This window comes from Procambarus clarkii, chromosome 67 (genome assembly GCF_040958095.1).
Source record: "Procambarus clarkii isolate CNS0578487 chromosome 67, FALCON_Pclarkii_2.0, whole genome shotgun sequence".
Lineage (NCBI taxonomy): Eukaryota > Metazoa > Arthropoda > Malacostraca > Decapoda > Cambaridae > Procambarus > Procambarus clarkii.
This window is the reverse complement of record NC_091216.1, coordinates 3,882,914-3,903,323: the sequence shown is the minus strand read 5'-3', so window position 1 is coordinate 3,903,323 and position 20,410 is coordinate 3,882,914. Positions and strand designations below refer to the sequence as shown.

The window sequence follows — 20,410 nt, the reverse complement described above, 5'->3', positions numbered from 1 at the left end:
AAAGAAGGGTTAAAGCAGTTTACGGAAGGTACTATTAATATAAGGCTTTGTAGACTTTTATATAATCAAAGGAAAACTGTTCATTCTACTACTGGTAAATCTCCTTCTGAATTACTGTTTAATAGGCACTTTAAAGTGCACATGGAAGCAGTAAAGACAGATCCCAATAAAGAGAAATCGGTAACTAGCTTGGCCAGTCAGTTGGCTCAGGGAGAGGAATTGTTGTTTAATGAGGGGGATGCAGTATATGCAAGGAATTTTGGAAGTGGAAAGCCCTGGGTGGAAGGGAAAATTAGGGAGGTCCTGGGCCGCAGGAACTTCACTGTGCAAGTGCAGAGTTTTGGGAACATTAATTGGAAAAGGCATGCCGATCAGCTCATGCCAAGGTTCACAGGGAATTTTAAAGACCCTTCAGGTGGGGGTGGGGCAACTAGTGATATCCATCCTAATAATGAAGGGATAGCAGCACCTGCAGGAGACCGGGAGGCAGAGCAAGGGGCAGCAGAGGGTAATGGGGATACAGTTAACCCTATGGACTCTACAAGGAGTAATTCAGAAGAATGTTTCCCAGAAGTAACAGGTCAGGACTTCCAGTTGAGAAAATCAGGAAGAGTCATACGACCGCCTGATAGACTTAACCTGTAGGGATAGAGTTTATTTAAAAGGGGAGGAATGTTGGGATTGAGTACCATAGATGTTGGAGGTAGCATGTTTGGAGCAGATGCTCTTTTGTTCATGATCATGTTAAATTAATAATATTTCATGTACCTGATAATTGTTTTGTTGTTGTTACTGGCGGAGAATAAAACCATGTGGACGAAGATTGTTTCTCTTACCACAACCATAACAGCCTGTGTAGGAGAGTCAAGCAGTGTAGTGAACTAGGGAACATCGCCTGTGTAGGAGAGTCAACCAGTGTATCGAACGTGGGAGTACAAGCACTCCAGGAAGAATTTAAGCCAAGTTATATACATAAATGTTACCGAATCGAAGAACCGATGTTCAATCACCTGTAATACAAACAGGTTCATTCAAATAGTGAATACAGCAGCACCCGGGCGTGAGCGAGCACACAGTCAACATCCCTGACAAGCATCTTAACATATACACCATCCTGGGCAGGAAGCTCCTCACAGTCTTGGTGGGAGTCGTGGTTACGAGACTTTAATGGCTGCTTCTCTGCTTGAGAGACGCAGAAGATCATACAACTCACTTATATGATGCTGGGAAAACACCCCCTGCTCCTGTCTGTGTTGGTCAGCTGGATGGAAGGTGGTGAGCGAGAGTCCTGGGTGGAGAGTTGTGATGGAAGGTGCTGAGGGAGAGGTGTTGGGTGGAGAGTTGTGATGGAAGGTAGTGAGGGAGAGTGTTGGGTGGAGAGTTGTGATGGAAGGTGGTGAGGGAGATTCCTGGGTGGAGAGTTGTGATGGAAGGTGGTGAGCGAGAGTGTTGGGTGGAGAGTTGTGATGGAAGGTGCTGAGGGAGAGTGTTGGGTGGAGAGTTGTGATGGAAGGTGGTGAGGGAGAGTCCTGGGTGGAAAGTTGTGATGGAAGGTGGTGAGGGAGAGTGTTGGGTGGAGAGTTGTGATGGAAGGTGGTGAGCGAGAGTCCTGGGTGGAAAGTTGTGATGGAAGGTGGTGAGGGAGAGTCCTGGGTGGAAAGTTGTGATGGAAGGTGGTGAGGGAGAGTCCTGGGTGGAAAGTTGTGATGGAAGGTGGTGAGGGAGAGTCCTGGGTGGAAAGTTGTGATGGAAGGTGGTGAGGGAGAGTCCTGGGTGGAAAGTTGTGATGGAAGGTGGTGAGGGAGAGTGTTGGGTGGAGAGTTGTGATGGAAGGTAGTGAGGGAGAGTGTTGGGTGGAGAGTTGTGATGGAAGGTGGTGAGGGAGAGTGTTGGGTGGAGAGTTGTGATGGAAGGTGGTGAGGGAGAGTGTTGGGTGGAGAGTTGTGATGGAAGGTAGTGAGGGAGAGTGTTGGGTGGAGAGTTGTGATGGAAGGTGGTGAGGGAGAGTGTTGGGTGGAGAGTTGTGATGGAAGGTGGTGAGGGAGAGTGTTGGGTGGAGAGTTGTGATGGAAGGTGGTGAGGGAGAGTGTTGGGTGGAGAGTTGTGATGGAAGGTAGTGAGGGAGAGTGTTGGGTGGAGAGTTGTGATGGAAGGTGGTGAGGGAGAGTGTTGGGTGGAGAGTTGTGATGGAAGGTAGTGAGGGAGAGTGTTGGGTGGAGAGTTGTGATGGAAGGTAGTGAGGAAGAGCATTAGCACCAACATTCGCAGAATAACAGCAGTTGTGTATGACATCCTGGCCAACATTAGCACAATTACAGCAGTTGTGTATGACATCCTGGCCAACATTAGCACAATTACAGCAGCCATGTATGTCAAACTGGCCAACATTAGCACAGTAACAGCAGCTGTGTATAACATCCTGGCCAACATTTGTGTATCCTTCATAAGCTTTGACAAAGGAGTTTTCCAGGCCCTATGTACAGCGAAGGTGAGACCCACTCTTGAATATCCATCCCCAGCATGGAACCCTTACCTGAAAAAAAAGACAAAGAGGAACTAGGAAAGTTCCAAGGATATGTAACAAAACTAATTCCGGAGCTGAGGGTATTGAGCTATGAAGAAAGACTGAGAGAACTGGAACTTACCACACTGGAGGAAAGGTGAGACAGGGAGACGTGACAACAACATATTTTTCTGAGGAAAATTGACAAAGTCTACAAATCAGTGTTGTTCAAAGTTAGGAACACCAGAAGGAAGGGTCATGGATTGAAAATGGAAACAAATAAGTCAAAGAGACATCAGGAAGGACGTTTTCAGTGTTGGAGCTGTAAATAACGGGAATTGGTTAGTTTAAGAAGTCGTTGAAGCTAATTCAATTCAAAATTTTGTATATGTAAATATGATAAAAGCATGAGAAATAAGTCGCTACATTAATCTACGAACGTTGGAAGGCAGGGCTAGGAGCTTAGCTTGATTCTGCAAGCACATCTAAACGAGTACACACCACACATACACACCCACACATGGCAGGTAAAAACATGGCAGTTAACATTAACGTAAACATGACCCATGACCTTCACAAGGTGGAATAGTTCACAGCTGCCCTGAGATTTACTTCGTAAATGCCCTTCCCGGACCACCCTGCGATAGCGCAAGTGAAAGGTCACACCTCATTGGTACTATTTTCAACACTGCCACGTCCACCTTCGGTAAGAGGCAGGGAGACTGGCCTCGAGACTAGTGCAGAGGAACTGTTACCCCTCGTAGAGGAAAAGAGATGAGCTCTCTCAGCCTGCATGAATCTTCCCTCAGGAAAAAACCTACAGGCCCTCCGAACTCTCCGCAGTAAAGTTCAACAAACTACAAGGCGCTGTGCTAACGATTACTGGCTCCGACTGGCTGTCGGCAACATAAGAGGCATGTGCGAATGGATCATACAGCCAACAGGCACTACACAAAACAGGACGGCTCCTCTGAAGTTAGCCACCGGAGATATCATTTAAGACCGTGATCAACAGATGAATCGCTGGGTGGAACATTACTCCAAACTCTACTCCAGAGAGAACATGGTCAGCGTAGTGGCCTTGAATGCAATCCTGTGCCCATCATGAACCGACTGTGGAAAACCTTGAGAAATCACTGGATTCACTTTCCTAACGGAAGGGCCCAGGAGATGAGGGGATTCCGTCTGAAGTTCTCAAGTGCGTTCGTGGAACACTTAAAACTGAGCTTCATGAACTTCTGTGCCAGTGCTGGAGGGAGGGCTCGGTGCCACAAGACATGAGAGATGCAAACATCATCACTCTCTACAAAAATAAAGGTGACAGAAGCGATGTTAACAACTATCGCGGCATCTCCCTCCTCAGCGTCGTCGGCAAACTCTTCGCCAGGGTCGTCTTGGTCAGTCTTCAGATTCTTGCTGAAAAAGTGTACCATGAGTCACAGTGTGGTTTCCGAGCAGAGAGGTCGACCACTGACATGGTGTTCTCCCTGAGACAGCTTCAAGAAAAGTGCTGGGAGCAGAGAAAAGCCTTGTACATCGCCTTCATTGATTTTACAAAAGCCTTCGACCTCGTGTGCAGGGACGAACTCTTCAAGATCTTGACTAAAATTGGCTGCCCACCCACCCTACTCAGCATGATACAACCGTTCCACAAGGACATGAAGGGAACAGTTGTGTACGACAGCTCAACTTCGGAACCATTCAACATCAACAGTGGTGCGTTCTTGCTTCAACCCTGTTCCGCCTTTTCTTCACAATCCTCGTCAAGCATAACATTGGAACAACCTCAGAGGGCATCTATCTCCTTACAAGATCTGATGGAAAGCTCTTCAATTTATCCAGACTCCGAGCAAAGACGAAAGTATAGATGCGAATCCTCAGGGAGTTTCTCTTCGCCGACGACGCAGCGATCAAGACACACACACAGCATAAGGCCTGCAGCAGCTACTCAACCGCTTTGCCGCAGACTTTTCGGTATTCGGCCTGACAATCAGCCTGAAGAAGATGCAGGTGATGGGACAAGATGTCAATGAGCTATCCTGTATAAACATCGCAGACTATGAGCTGGAGGCAGTTCAAGAGTTTGTGTACCTGGGCTGTACAATCCCAGACACCCATTCTCTGGACACTGAGCTCAATAGGCGTATCGGGAAGGCCGCAACAACACTGGCCAGGCTCACAAAGCTCGTTTGGGAAAATGACACCTGTACATTACGTGATTGACAGTTGAGAGGCGGGACCAAAGAGCCAGAGCTGAACTCCACAAGAACAACTGGTAAGTACAACTAGGTAAGTACACACACACACACTAGAAATGTGTGTATATACACATACATACACTAGTAATGTGTGTATTCACACGCACACACACACACAAACACACACACACACACACACACACACACACACACACACACACACACACACACACACACACACACACACACACACACACACACACACAAACACACACACACACACACACACACACACACACACACACGCACACACACACACACCTTAACTTGTATACCATGCAAGGTGATGGAGAAGATCGTGAGAAAAAACCTGTTAGCACATCTGGAGAGAAGGGACTTCGTGACAAATCGACAACATGGGTTCAGGGAGGGTAAATCTTGCCTGACAGGCTTAATAGAATTTTATGACCAGGTAACACAGATTAAGCAAGAAAGAGAGGGCTGGGCGGACTGCATTTTCTTGGATTGTCGGAAAGCCTTTCACACAGTACTGCATAAGAGGCTGGTACATAAGCTGGAGAGACAGGCAGGTGTAGCTGGTAAGGTGCTCCAGTGGATAAGGGAGTACCTAAGCAATAGGAAGCAGATAGTGACGGTGAGGGGTGAGACCTCCGATTGGCGTGAAGGCCCGACACGTGACTAACGTGATGGACCCACACGTGACTAACAAGAAGGCCCCACACGTGACTAATATGAAGGCCCGACACGTGACTAACGTGATGGACCCACACGTGACTAACATGAAGGCCCCACACGTGAATAACATGAAAGACCTACACATGACTTACATGAAGGCCCCACAGGTGACTAACATGAAGGACCCACACGTGAATAACATGAAAGAAACACACGTGACTAACATGAAGGTGCCACACGTGACTAACATAAAAGCCCCACACGTGAATAACATGAAAGACACACACGTGACTAACATGAAGGCCCCACACGTGAATAACATGAAAGACACACACGTGACTAACATGAAGGCCCCACACGTGAATAACATGAAAGACACACACGTGACTAACATGAAGGCCCACACGTGACTAACATGAGGGCCCCACACGTGACTAACATGAAGGCCCCACACATGACTAACATGAAGACCCCACACGTGACTAACATTAAGGCCCCACACGTGACTAACATGAAGACCCCACACGTGACTAACATGAGGGCCCCACACGTGACTAACATGAAGGCCCCACACATGACTAACATGAAGGCCCACACGTGACTAACATGAAGACCCCACACGTGACTAACATGAGGGCCCCACACGTGACATGAAGACCCCACACGTGACTAACATGAGGGCCCCACACGTGACTAACATGAAGACCCCACACGTGACTAACATGAGGGCCCCACACGTGACTAACATGAAGGCCCCACACATGACTAACATGAAGGCCCACACGTGACTAACATGAAGACCCCACACGTGACTAACATGAAGGCCCCACACGTGACTAACATGAAGGACCAACACGTGAATAACATGAAAGCCCCCACACGTGACTAACATGAAGCCCGCACACGTGACTAACATCAGGGCCCCACTCGTGACTAACATGAAGGCCCCACACGTGACTCACATCAGGGCCTCACACGTGACACACATAAAGGCCCAACATGTGACTAACATGAAGGCCTCACACGTGACTAACATGAAGGCCCCACACGTGACTAACATGAAGGCCCCACACGTGACTAACGTGAAGGCCCCACACGTGACTAACATGAAGGACCAACACGTGACTAACATGAAGGCCCCACACGTGACTAACATGAAGGACCCACACATGACTAACATGAAGGCCCCACACGTGACTAACATGAAGGCCCCACACATGACTAACATGAAGGACCCACACATGACTAACATGAAGGACCAACACGTGACTAACATGAAGGCCCCACACGTGACTAACATGAGGTCCCCACACGTGACTAACATGAGGGCCCCACACGTGACCTCTATGAAGGCCACACACGTGACTAACATGAATGCCCCACACGTGACTAACATGAAAACCCCACACGTGACTAACATGAAGACCCCACACGTGACTAATATGAAGGACCAACACGTGACTAACATGAAGGAAACACATGTGACTAACATGAAGGCCCCACACGTGACTAACATGAGGTCCCCGAACGTGACTAACATGAAAACCCCACACGTGACTAACATGAAGACCCCACACGTGACTAATATGAAGGACCAACACGTGACTAACATGAAGGAAACACATGTGACTAACATGAAGGCCCCACACGTGACTAACATGAGGTCCCCGAACGTGACTAACATGAAAACCCCACACGTGACTAACATGAAGACCCCACACGTGACTAATATGAAGGACCAACACGTGACTAACATGAAGGAAACACACGTGTCTAACATGAGGTCCCTGAACGTGACTAACATGAGGTCCCTACGCGTGACTAACATGAGGGCCCCACACGTGACTAACATGAAGGCCCCACACGTGACTAACATGAGGTCCCTGAACGTGACTAACATGAAGGTCCCACACGTGACTAACATAAAAGCCCCACACGTGAATAACATGAAAGACACACACGTGACTAACATGAAGGCCCCACACGTGAATAACATGAAAGACACACACGTGACTAACATGAAGGCCCACACGTGACTAACATGAGGGCCCCACACGTGACTAACATGAAGGCCCCACACATGACTAACATGAAGACCCCACACGTGACTAACATTAAGGCCCCACACGTGACTAACATGAAGACCCCACACGTGACTAACATGAAGGCCCCACACATGACTAACATGAAGGCCCCACACGTGACTAACATTAAGGCCCCACACGTGACTAACATGAAGACCCCACACGTGACTAACATGAGGGCCCCACACGTGACTAACATGAGGGCCCCACACGTGACTAACATGAAGGCCCCACACATGACTAACATGAAGGCCCACACGTGACTAACATGAGGGCCCCACACGTGACTAACATGAAGACCCCACACGTGACTAACATGAGGGCCCCACACGTGACTAACATGAAGGCCCCACACATGACTAACATGAAGGCCCACACGTGACTAACATGAAGACCCCACACGTGACTAACATGAGGGCCCCACACGTGACTAACATGAAGGCCCCACACGTGACTAACATGAGGGCCCCACACGTGACTAACATGAAGGCCCCACACATGACTGACATGAAGGCCCACACGTGACTAACATGAAAACCCCACACGTGACTAACATGAAGGCCCCACACGTGACTAACATGAAGGACCAACACATGAATAACATGAAAGCCCCCACACGTGACTAACATGAAGCCCGCACACGTGACTAACATCAGGGCCCCACACGTGACTAACATGAAGGCCCCACACGTGACTCACATCAGGGCCTCACACGTGACACACATAAAGGCCCAACATGTGACTAACATGAAGGCCTCACACGTCACTAACATGAAGGCCCCACACGTGACTAACATGAAGGCCCCACACGTGACTAACGTGAAGGCCCCCACACGTGACTAACATGAAGGACCAACACGTGACTAACATGAAGGCCCCACACGTGACTAACATGAAGGACCCACACATGACTAACATGAAGGCCCCACACGTGACTAACATGAAGGCCCCACACATGACTAACATGAAGGACCCACACATGACTAACATGAAGGACCAACACGTGACTAACATGAAGGCCCCACACGTGACTAACATGAGGTCCCCACACGTGACTAACATTAGGGCCCCACACGTGACCTCTATGAAGGCCACACACGTGACTAACATGAAGGCCCCACACGTGACTAACATGAAAACCCCACACGTGACTAACATGAAGACCCCACACGTGACTAATATGAAGGACCAACACGTGACTAACATGAAGGAAACACACGTGACTAACATGAAGGCCCCACACGTGACTAACATGAGGTCCCCGAACGTGACTAACATGAAAACCCCACACGTGACTAACATGAAGACCCCACACGTGACTAATATGAAGGACCAACACGTGACTAACATGAAGGAAACACACGTGTCTAACATGAGGTCCCTGAACGTGACTAACATGAGGTCCCTACGCGTGACTAACATGAGGGCCCCACACGTGACTAACATGAAGGCCCCACACGTGACTAACATGAGGTCCCTGAACGTGACTAACATGAGGTCCACACACGTGACTAACATGAGGTCCCTACACGTGACTAACATGAGGGCCCCACACGTGACTAACATGAAGGACCCACACATGACTAACATGAAGGACCCACACATGACTAACATGAAGGACCCACACATGACTAACATGAAGGACCCACACATGACTGACATGAAGGACCCACACGTGAATAACATGAAGGCCCTACACATGACTAACATAAAGGCCCCACACGTGACTAACATGAAGGCCCCACATGTGAATAACATGAAAGACACACACGGGACTAACATGAAGGCCCCACACGTGACTAACATGAAGGCCCCACACATGACTAACATGAAAGACACACACGTGACTAACATATAGGCCCCACACGTGACTAACATGAAAACCCCACACGTGACTAACATGAAGGACCAACACGTGACTAACATTAAGGAAACACACGTGACTAACATGAAGGCCCCACACGTGACTAACATGAAAGACACACACGTGACTAACATGAAGGCCTCACACGTGACTAACATGAAAACCCCACACGTGACTAACATGAAGGACCAACACATGACTAACATTAAGGAAACACACGTGACTAACATGAAGGCCCCACACGTGACTGACATGAAGGCCTCACACGTGACTAACATGAAGGATCCACACATGACTAACATGAAGGCCCCACACGTGACTAACATGAAGACCCCACACGTGACTAACATGCAGGCCCCACATGTGACTAACATGAAAGACACACACGTGACTAACATGAAGGCCTCACACGTGACTAACATGAAGGCCCCACACATGACTTACATGAAGGCCCCACATGTGACTAACATGAAGGCCCCACACGTGAATAACATGAAAGACACACACGTGAATAACATGAAGGCCCCACACGTGACTAACATGAAGGCCCCACACGTGACTAACATGAAGGCCCCACATGTGACTAACATGAAAGACACACACGTGACTAACATGAAGGCCCCACACGTGACTAACATGAAGGCCCAACATGTGACTAACATGAAAGACACACACGTGACTAACATGAAGGCCCCACACATGACTAACATGAAGGCCCAACACGTGACTAACATGAAGGCCCCACACGTGACTAACATGAAGGCCCCACACGTGACTAACATGAAGGCCCTACACGTGACTAACATGAGGGGCCCCACATGTGACTAACATGAAGGACCCACACGTGACCTACATGAAGGCCCCACACGTGACTAACATGAAGGCCCCACACGTGACTAACCTGAAGGCCCCACACGTGACTAACATGAGGGCCCCACACGTTACTAACATGAGGTCCCCGCACGTGACTAACATGAAGGCCCCACACGTGACTCCCAAAAAGTTAGAATTTCACATATAAAAATGGTGCATATAACTCCCGATGAGCTCAATATAAAACACATTCATTTTCCATTAATATTTCAACATTATTAGTGCTAAACTATTCATCTAACATATGTCCATTGTTTTTAATGTCTTATTAATACCTTCCTTGTTACATCCTCTCCAATCAGGCCACCCATATTTATTTATGCAAACCATCTAATAGACTTATTTATTCTAGCCTTAGTTATGTTAGGTTTGGTGAAGTCCGTATTTTCTATGATAATTTTAAGAAAATTTGCTATATCTTATCAAAATGCATCCTATTAAAATCTAAATTCATCTAAATCTATCAAAAAATATACTTATACTACACAAATTTACCTAAATTCAACCTAGTAAAAGCTAAACTAACTAAATATGAGCATCCCATATCCTCACATACAAGCCTCTGTCACCTCTGTCCAAACATTACATGAGTTGGTCATATAGCTCGAACCCCAAATAGGAAAATTTACACTATTTCATGAACATGCTAGTTCATTACCCCTAAGATATTATATATGTCCTTCCCTACACGACCTCACCTAACCTGACCTAGCATATTCAAACCTAGATCTAGTTCAAGTTGGTGAAATTTAAGCTATGCCCACTTAAATTCGACATAATTTATGGCAATTTCCACCAAATATACCCAAATGTTGTGTAGCATAGCACTGCCAAAGCCCATTTTTTACCAACATTTTCACCTATTCCATACTACCCTACACAACCTCACCTAACCTGACCTAGCATATCCAAACCTGGATTTGCTTAAAGTTGGCGAAATTTATGCTATGCCACTTAAATTTAACCTAATTTAAGCCAATTTCCACCAAATATACCCAAATGTTGTGTATCAGCCCTCTCAAATCCCATTTTTTTTTTTTACCAACATTTTCTCCTATTTCCATCCTGCCCTACACAACCTCACCTAACCTGACCTAGCATATCCAAACCTGGATTTGGTTAAAGTTGGTGAAATTTAAGCTATGCCGCCTACATTCGACCTAATTTAGGACAATTCCCACCAAATATATCCAAATGGTGTGTACCATAGCATCGCCAAACCCCATTTTTACCTACATTTTCTCCCATTTCATCCTACCCTACGCGACCTTACCTAAGCTAACCTAGCATATCCAAATCTAAATTTGGTTAAAGTCGGCAAAAATTAAGTTATCCGACATAAATCTGACCTAATTTAAGACAATTTCCATGAAATATACCAAAAAATGTTTTGTAACATAGCACGGCCAAAGCTCATTTTAGCTAAGTTTTTCATCTATCCCAACCTACCCTAGACAACCCTACCCAGCCTCATCTGGCATATCCAAAGTTAGATTTGATTAAAGATGGCAAAATTTATGCCTTTCCCACCTAAATTCAAACTAATTTAAGCCAATTTCCACAGAATTTACCCAAATGTTTTCTATCTTAGCATAGCCAAAGTTCATTTCACCCAAGTTTTCACCTATTCCATCTTACCTTACACAGCCTTACCTAACCTTACCTAGCATATCCCAAGCTAGGTTTGATTAAAGTTCGTGAAATTTATGCTTACTCACCAAAATTCAACCTAATTTAAGAAAATTTCTACAAATATGCCCAAAATGTTTTGTTACATATCACAGCCAAAGACCATTTTAGCCAAGTTTTCACATATTCCAACCTACCCTACATAGCCTTACCTATCCCTGACCTAGCAGATTTGATTAAAGTTGGGGAAATTTAAGCTATCGCCACCAAATCGGAGACAATTTCCACCAAATATACCTAAATGATGTGTATCATAGCACAGTCAAAGCCCATTTTACCCACATTCCATCTAATCTAATTCCATCTAAACCTGGACCTAGCCTCTGATACGACATATACTCAGAGAAGTGATGTTTTTTGGATATGAACCTAAATGCCCGTGCCTAACCTGCAAGAGTCTTGGAGCATTGTTGAATATTTTATCTATTTTCTTCGAAAAGTGAAGTTTTGGATAAGAACCTATCCGCACTGTGCCTAACCTACTAGGTTCTTTGTTGAACATTGTAACCATATTCATAGAAAAGTGCTGTTTTGGATATGGACCTAACAGCCCCTCTTCTTTAAAACTTGGAACTGTGTTCAATATTGTAGCTATATTGCTGGGTATGTGTTTTGTTTTTACACATCAACCCAACCGTTCTGGACCTAACCTCCCTCTATCGAACTTTAAATTTATCGTAAATATGGGAGGACCGTGTTGTTTGTGCATCAACCCAGCCGTTCTGGACCTAACCTCCCTTTATCTAACTTCAAATTTACTGTATTTATGGAAGGAAAGTGTTGTTTATTCATCAACCCAACCGCCCTGGACTTAACCTCTGATGCACGGATCTTGGTTCAATATTGCATCATATTCGTTGCATTTTTTCACATCAATACAACCATCCTCAACCTAACCTCTATTACCTGGTGGAGGGAGGTTAATGGAAAATATGATAATAATGGGAATTTTCTCTACATCAGTTCTACTTAACCATCCTTAACCTTAGTTAGAAAGGGATATAACTCACCAAAACTATTAAATTACCATTTACCCAACTTTCTTTATCCTAACCCACAACCAGAGGGTTTAGACTGCCCCTTACTTCGAAATTATAGTATTGGGTTAAATTAGGGAAATGTTATGTTTATATGTGAAAATATATTCCTACCTTAAATATATAGTATAATTGGGGTGGCAGCAGTGGTGTTGGTGGTGGCGGCGGTGGTTTGGGGGTCGCGGCCGTGGTGTTGGGGGTGGCGACGGTGGTGTTGGGGGTGGCGGCCGTGGTGTTGGGGGTGGCGACGGTGGTGTTGGGGGTGGCGACGGTGGTGTTGGGGGTGGCGGCGGTAGTGTTGGGGGTGGCGGCAGTGGTGCTGGAGGTGGGGGCGGTGGTGTTGGGGGTGGTGGCGGTGGTGTGAGGGGTGGCGGCAGTGGAGGTGGCGGTGGTTTGGGGGTGGCAGCGGTGGTGTTGGAGGTTGCGGCGGTGGGAGTCACGTGTGGGGCCTTCATGTAAAAACAATGGACATATGTTAGATGAATAGTTTAGCCCTCATAATGTTGAAATTTTAATGGAAAATGAATGTGTTTTATATTGAGCTCATAGGAAGTCATATGTACCATTTTTATATGTGAAATTCTGACTTTTGGGGAGTTGGTTAAACTCAGCATATTATGATTAATGTCCTAAATATACCTAGAAAAATATCTTGCAAATTGTGTATTGTTTGACCTAGTTTGTTGTGTTTGTATTTGTACATATATAGCACAATTAATATACTTGTGTATTAATTGTGTAGATTATGTATTTTGCATAAGTTGTATGATTATTGCAATTATGTATTGATTATATTTCTATAAATTGTGTATTGTTTTGTGCAAGTCGTGCATTATTAGCATATATTTTTGTATGTGTATTTGTGGAAATTGTGTAGTTGTGTATTTAATGAATATGTGCTAGTTATGTATTGTTCATATGTTGGCAAGTTGTGTATTGATTATATTTTTAAGCAAGTTGTGAATTAATTGTGTAAATGTTGAAATTGTATTTGTGCAAATCGTGTATTTATGCTGGTTGCGTATTTTCATATTTGGGGTAGTTATGAATTGTGCGTATTTGTGCTAGATATGTATTTGTGCAAGTTGTGTAATAATTATGAAAGATGTGTAATATTTGTGAAAGTTGTTTATTAATTGCGCGTGTTGTGTAATTGCATATGGACGAATTGTTTATTAATACCTTTGTGTATTAATTGTCTTTGTGCAAGTTCAGTAATTATATAGAAAGTTTTCTTGTATTAATTGTGCAAAGATGTATAATAATTACACAAATTGTTTAATAATTGTCCATGTTTTATAATAATTTTTGTACTAATACTGCCTTTATCCAAGTTGTGTTTTTAATATGCTGAAGTGGAACTGGTGCAACTGTATTTTTTGTGTGCAAATTGTGTATTTTGTGTAAGCTCTGTAATCTGAAAAAATAGATCTTCATGGAGTAAGTGTATTTGGTTTATGAGAAAATGTGAGAGTATTTTTGTGAAAATTATGTTTGTAAAATTGTGTAATTTTAGTGAAAACGCATTTTTGATCGTCTAAATGCATAAGCATTTTGATATATTTGTACAAATACCATACTTTCTGTAAATGTTATAATCTGAGTGTACATGCAATATTGTGTAAATGGTATATTTTGGGTGCAACTGGCATATTATGTATGTAAATGTCATATTTTTGTCTATAAATGACATATTTTTGTGTGATGATATATTTTGAGTGTAAATAATATATTTTGTACATAAATGGCATATTTGGTGTGTAAATGCTGTATTTTCTGTGTATGGCATAAATTACATCTGATTAATGGGGAAATGGTGGCAAAAAAACTAGGCTATTCTCTATGAATGTATAGGTTGTGGAGTATGTGTACGTATGTATCCTTGTATTTGCGACTGATGGTTTAGAAACAAGTTAGCTGATTTGTGTAGCAAAACAAGGATTTTTTTATTTTTGAGGTGTAGAAATGATTAGCCTATGAATATAGTGACTAGCATCCAGCTAAGTTGCTAGATGGATGAATTGGGGTGCGACATTTGGATAGCTATTTGATGGATGTGAGGACAGTTGACTAGCCTATGAACACAGCTACTAATCCGCTGTAGATTATAGTACGATATCTAGCTATAGGGTTTCATAATTTCTGTTGTGTATAAAACTAGAATGACAGCTATTTATTAAAACTATTATTGTAAACTAATACTTTAAGTGGAATCCCTTGGTTGTTTTAAGCATAGGGTGGACATGAATATGAATGAGATTGGGTGGAAATATATAGGAGCTGCCTAGTATGGACCAATAGGACTTTTGCAGTTAATTTTATTCTTATGTTCAACTCACCTGCTATGCTGCCAGATGTACGATTCTGCTTAAATTGCGGTGCGTCATTTGGGTTGCTGTTATACTTTTGCACTTATTACCGAATAATAATTACTGTTGTGGATGATTAAAATGTATATTCTTAAACCTCTGATTAGGTTAGGTGGGGATGGTTAGTCTAGTCATTTTTGAATAATAACATCAAATACACATGCCAGTAGTACGCTAATGGCCGATTGGTTATCTGGTGACGTCACACATAGTTGACCAGTCAGGTGCTATGATACCTTGACACTTATACGCTAATGGCCAGCAATACCTTATCCCTATACCATAGGTCGCTTTTCGTGATGTCACTAAACAACAACAACTGGTCTGTAGAATGTATTGTTTGTTATATAATAAGTTAGGTTAGGATGGTTTGATAGGGTTTATGAAATGAATAACAGAAAATAGGAGCAATGCATGAAAATATGAGCCATTGTAGTTGAATATTGACTCTGATGAAGCACAGAGTACAGTTGAGGTATTAAGCCTGATTAAGAGTTCGCACTTATGTGTGAACCTCCTGGGATCCGCATTTAGCACGTTAACGCCTCGCACCGCATTAGGGATGATGACGTCAGAAAAGAAGGTAACTGCAGAAGGCCATATTTCAAAACATGAGAGGCTTGCTTTTACTGAATGAGTATTTTTGATGTATTATATGCTACAGTAAGGTGTGCGAGGTGTGTTTTGAGCGAATGTGAGATACGCATACGGTAGCAGCAATATTGGATTACTACTGAACTTGCATTGAAATCGCCAATGCCCAGGGCCCTATTTTTTCATATAAATGACTGATAGCGGTTTTCATTTTTATTTTGCCCTATGTGAAATAAACGATCCTACAAGAAAGATTGACAAAGCTTATATTACATTTGTAACAAACTAGGCTGTTGTAAGAATTATTCCAGAAGGTTCCAGAAGTTCGAGTAGGGACCTGACCTCTCAACAACGCCCAGTCCCCTGGGAATTAGCAGGTCTGAGTCACAAATGGCGGGCATCTTTGTTCATAGCTGCGTATAATGAACCATCCTATAGTATTCAGTAATTTAGAGAAAATTAGCCTTTATTCATTTTGCATTAAAATTGTATTGTATAATAGTACTGGATACAATATCAAGAGTATTCTAATTATTGAGTTTAAGTCACCATCAGTGACGTCACGAATCAGATCTAACTTTTAAAGCGGAGTGACCGGCGGTCATAGGTCATCAGGGGTTGACAGGTCTACTATTTCTCAAAGTTTTAATAACCATTTTTGTGATCGGGAACAGCTCTGCCGTTAGATGTTTGTAATTTAATTCAGTAAAATAATTCAACCAGTCTGGATCAATTCAGTACAGAGTTTAATTGTTATAACTTAACCTTGCTAAAGTAACTGGGTAAGCGATGCGGAACAATACAATGTTCTAGTCTGGGGTAGACCAGACAAGAGAGAGATCAGTGTGAATACGGGAGCAGCTGGGAGAGGTCAAACATCTTACCTCTCCCCAAGACCAGCCCAACACCCAGAGCTGGTCGCCCAAGGTATAGTTGCTATTGTAAATTATAGGGATAGTCTTCTCATTTGCCATTCAGGTCAAGTAGGGAGTGTTAAAGTGATAGGGAGTGAACATATTTAGATTTTTGTTTTAGTTTTCTTTTAATAAATTAAGTTAATAATTTGCATTTTTATTGTTTCCATTTGGTTATGTGTATACTTGTCCTGGTCACGTGGTCCACACGAGGCAGAGTTGTATTGGGCGCCGATTCTAACATCGAATCGGAATTATCATTACCGTGTAATTTATTCCACACTCAAGGTCATCGTATATAGTGGGGATCAAGCCCCTAGGTTGATTAATTAGCGTGATCGATCCAGACCTCGATCATTGCTCTTCTTTTTACTGGTCTGGTGGTGGCAGCGTAGAGGCGACTCTAGGGTTTTGTTCAGAGCCTAGGTCACGTCATACTGGGTGTAGAATCCTAAGTCGGTCAATCGTCTTAGGACCACGTGGCGTGGAGTTGGCTTTGGTAAAAGTTTTGGAGTCCCTTGGTAGAGAATAAAAAGTCAGAATACGGGTAGAGGGAGTAGAAGGTAGAGAAGTAAAGAGAGAGGAACCTAACCCGTGTTACAATGGTGCACAGTGGTGGTTTCAACAATTTTGTTTGAAATTGTTGAAAGGCTCACGCGTCTAGCCGTTCGAACACGTGCGCGGATGCTAAGGAGACAGCCGCGGGCCAGGATTAGCAGTGCGCCCCACAAGTGCGTTTGAGTGGGGATTGGCGAATCTTGGGTCATGCGGGCTGATATGATTAAGGTTTAGTTAGTAAGATTAGGCTGTTAAAATAGATTTATTGAAAAGGAGACCGCTCCGAGTTGATTGGACTGGGTACCATACTCGACCCATTGCAATTAATTCAGAGGTGTTGGGAGCCGCCATACTCTCAACAGCAGTTCCTTGAGGGCTGTCGGGGGCGGATATATCTGTGGGACGCCAGTAGATAGTCCGAGGGCGTTATTAGACGACCCAAAACGCTAGGAAAAACGTAATCCGTGAAGGGCGTTGCGGCCTCCGAGGGACGGACTAGTAACCTACCTAGCAGCGATTCAACAACTAAGTGATCGCACACTTAGTGGAGGTTGAGTCGTCCCTAGTCATAATTGTTGCTGAAAGCTGCGTGTCGCTCTGTTGGAACCTAGATGGTGTGGCCTCTAGGCTAGGTGTGGTACGGCGAGCCAGTAAGGACAATTATAGGATTAAGTCGAGTGCATTTTTTAATTAAGTACACTTCAATTTATAAAGTAATTTTCCAATTATTTTCGTTGTTCTAGAGATTAATTTTTTTTCCCTTACATTCAATCCCCGGTTAAAAAAATTTTCCAAGTGTTTAGCGTTTTCTTGCATATTAGGCTAAGTGCGTACGTTAAGTTTTGTTATTCCCTGTTCTATTAGTCTAAGTCAGAGGCGTTGTTAATCCTCTGGACTTAGGGCTATATGTCGGTCACGATAGATAAGTGAAGGAGTTTAAGGGATAGTAAGTTGCGTGTAAATGTTATTTGTCCGTGGAATATTTCTAAGTATTTTGGGATAAGTTTTCGGCTAAGTCAATGTCGGAAAGTCGTTAACTGTAATTAATTTGTATTCGTGGGTCACGTGTATGTTCTGGGCGTCATTAGGATTCTCCAGTCGATGCGAGTGATATTTTCTAGTTGTTACCAGTAAGACGGTAGAATTGTGTTTGTAGACTTAGAATTCTGTTTTCAGTAGAAACGTAGGTGGAAAATTTTCTAAGTCCAGCTTGGGCTAGAATCTGACTTTTTGGCGGAAATTCTAATTTTCATGTTTTGTGTATATTCTGGGGCCAGTATTACTCTCTAGTGCGCGCAAGGGACGTAATTCTGTTCGTAAAGCATTAAACAGTGATAATTACATTTTTGCCGAATTTAGTTATTTTTCGAGAAAATTGTGTTGTAATTTTGTCAGAGTCCATTTGAGGTGAAAATCTCGGATTTTGACGAAAATTCGAATTTGAGTGTTGAAACCGCCCGATGTGTCAGTATTGTTCTGCATACAACGTCAGTAGTAAATAATAACGTATTTATATCTGGAAACGAGAAACCCAAAATTTTTGTGAATTAAAGGAGTTTTGTGATATTTGGGGTGATAGAATATTTTTCCCTCGGAGTCGGAAAAATTGGCAGAGTCCAGCAATTGAGTAAAAACGCAGTTTTTTTTATAAAAATTCAATTTTTAGTAAGCATTTATAGGTCCTGGGTGTCTATATTAATCGCTAGAGCGGTTTATTAACGTAAAACTAGTTATTTTCCTTCAGAACAAAAATTTTGATTTTTCAGCGGTTAAGCGAAAAAGCGCGGGACTTAGTTTTTTTTAAGCGCAGCTGGTCCCGCTCCATCAGTCATCAGTGGCCACGCTGCTCACTTCAAGCGCGTTTAGTATTCGAGTACAGTAAATATTCTTTATTACTCCATCACGAGTGCTGCGCGTTAGTGGCGTTATCATTTAAATTGTTTTATATAAATTAGATTCTTTAATTTTTTAACGTAAAGGACTTAGGCTTCAGCAATAGAACTGCGGGATATTTCACGGTCAGACACGAGTGCGGGGCAGACACTCATTCATTGGATTCACTTCAACGATTCTCTCGATAAATCGGTGTATTTCCTATTTTGGGGATTTAGTAGTTGTTTCTTGGAAAAGAGTTGCGATTTTTTTTTATTATTTGTGTAAGATCACGGTTGTAGTGAGTTCGGGTCGAGGGTGTACTAAAGGGTAGTTTAGAAGAGACGTGGCACACCAGGAATCACAGAAAATGTTTAACCCAGATAATGACCAGTCAGTGGGGACCAGTGGGAGTGGAAGTGTAGAGGACAGCACCTCTTCCGACACCACTGGGGACCACCTAGGTACACCTCATCCGTCACTACAACAACCCCAACCCCATCCTCAATTCCCATACCAACCCCATCCTCAATTCCCATACCAACCCCATCCTCAGTTCCCATACCAACCCTTCCCCCAACCCCAGGCCACTCCATACCCATTCCAACCCCAGGCCACCCCATACCCATACCCATTCCAACCCCAGGCCACCCCATACCCATACCCATTCCAACCCCAGGCCACCCCATACCCATACCCATACCCATTCCAGCCCCAGGCCACCCCATACCCACCCATACCCATTCCAGCCCCAGGCCACCCCATACCCACCCCAACCTCAATCCACACCCCAGCCTGAGGTCACCCACACCATACCTCAACCCCAACCTCAATCCACACCCCAACCCGAGGCCACCCACACCATACCTCAACCCCAACCTCCATCCACACCCCAACCCCAGGCCACCCACACCATACCTCAACCCCAACCCCAGGCCGCCACAGCCTTAGACAGGCAGATGCGCACGGAGACGTCGGGCACTCAGTTGTCGCCATACGTAGAGGCGTTAAGTAAAGGCGAGGGAGCCAAGCCGAGGAACTGTGGCGCGGGTTCATCAGTCGGGAAGCAGCCCTCAGCTGCAAGTTCGAGCCACCCTGCGCGGGGTACCAACAGAGATCCGCGGAGGTGTTACTCCTGCTGGAAGCGCGGGCATATACA

General features: G+C 44.2%; 4 protein-coding genes across 4 annotated transcripts; all 4 read left to right on the top strand.

The window, feature by feature from the left end:
- The first annotated feature begins 2,520 nt into the window (after positions 1–2,520).
- Positions 2,521–4,726, top strand: LOC138355511 (uncharacterized). The gene is made up of 3 exons (XM_069310709.1): positions 2,521–2,660; positions 3,867–4,364; positions 4,498–4,726. Exons 1-3 carry the CDS (start codon positions 2,521–2,523, stop codon positions 4,724–4,726), a joined length of 867 nt encoding a protein of 288 aa, XP_069166810.1.
- Positions 4,727–6,335: 1,609 nt separating this feature from the next.
- Positions 6,336–7,433, top strand: LOC123749171 (S-antigen protein-like). Its single transcript, XM_045731282.2, has one exon. It carries the CDS (start codon positions 6,336–6,338, stop codon positions 7,431–7,433), a length of 1,098 nt encoding a protein of 365 aa, XP_045587238.2.
- Positions 7,434–8,325: 892 nt separating this feature from the next.
- Positions 8,326–9,339, top strand: LOC138355510 (S-antigen protein-like). Its single transcript, XM_069310708.1, has one exon. It carries the CDS (start codon positions 8,326–8,328, stop codon positions 9,337–9,339), a length of 1,014 nt encoding a protein of 337 aa, XP_069166809.1.
- Positions 9,340–9,381: 42 nt separating this feature from the next.
- LOC123749170 (S-antigen protein-like) lies at positions 9,382–10,173 on the top strand. The gene has a single exon (XM_045731281.2). It carries the CDS (start codon positions 9,382–9,384, stop codon positions 10,171–10,173), a length of 792 nt encoding a protein of 263 aa, XP_045587237.2.
- Positions 10,174–20,410: the final 10,237 nt, after the last annotated feature.

Excerpts from the sequence above, each read along its gene's own strand:
- LOC138355511 (XM_069310709.1), top strand. The coding sequence starts at position 2,521 with ATGGAACCCTTACCTGAAAAAAAAGACAAAGAGGAACTAGGAAAGTTC. Across the intron at positions 2,661-3,866 it reads CTTACCACACTGGAGGAAAG|CGTCGTCGGCAAACTCTTCG; the intron begins GTGAGACAGGGA and ends CTCCCTCCTCAG. Across the intron at positions 4,365-4,497 it reads GACTCCGAGCAAAGACGAAA|CCTGAAGAAGATGCAGGTGA; the intron begins GTATAGATGCGA and ends CCTGACAATCAG.
- LOC123749171 (XM_045731282.2), top strand. The coding sequence starts at position 6,336 with ATGAAGGCCCCACACGTGACTCACATCAGGGCCTCACACGTGACACAC.
- LOC123749170 (XM_045731281.2), top strand. The coding sequence starts at position 9,382 with ATGAAGGACCAACACGTGACTAACATTAAGGAAACACACGTGACTAAC.
- LOC138355510 (XM_069310708.1), top strand. The coding sequence starts at position 8,326 with ATGAAGGACCAACACGTGACTAACATGAAGGCCCCACACGTGACTAAC.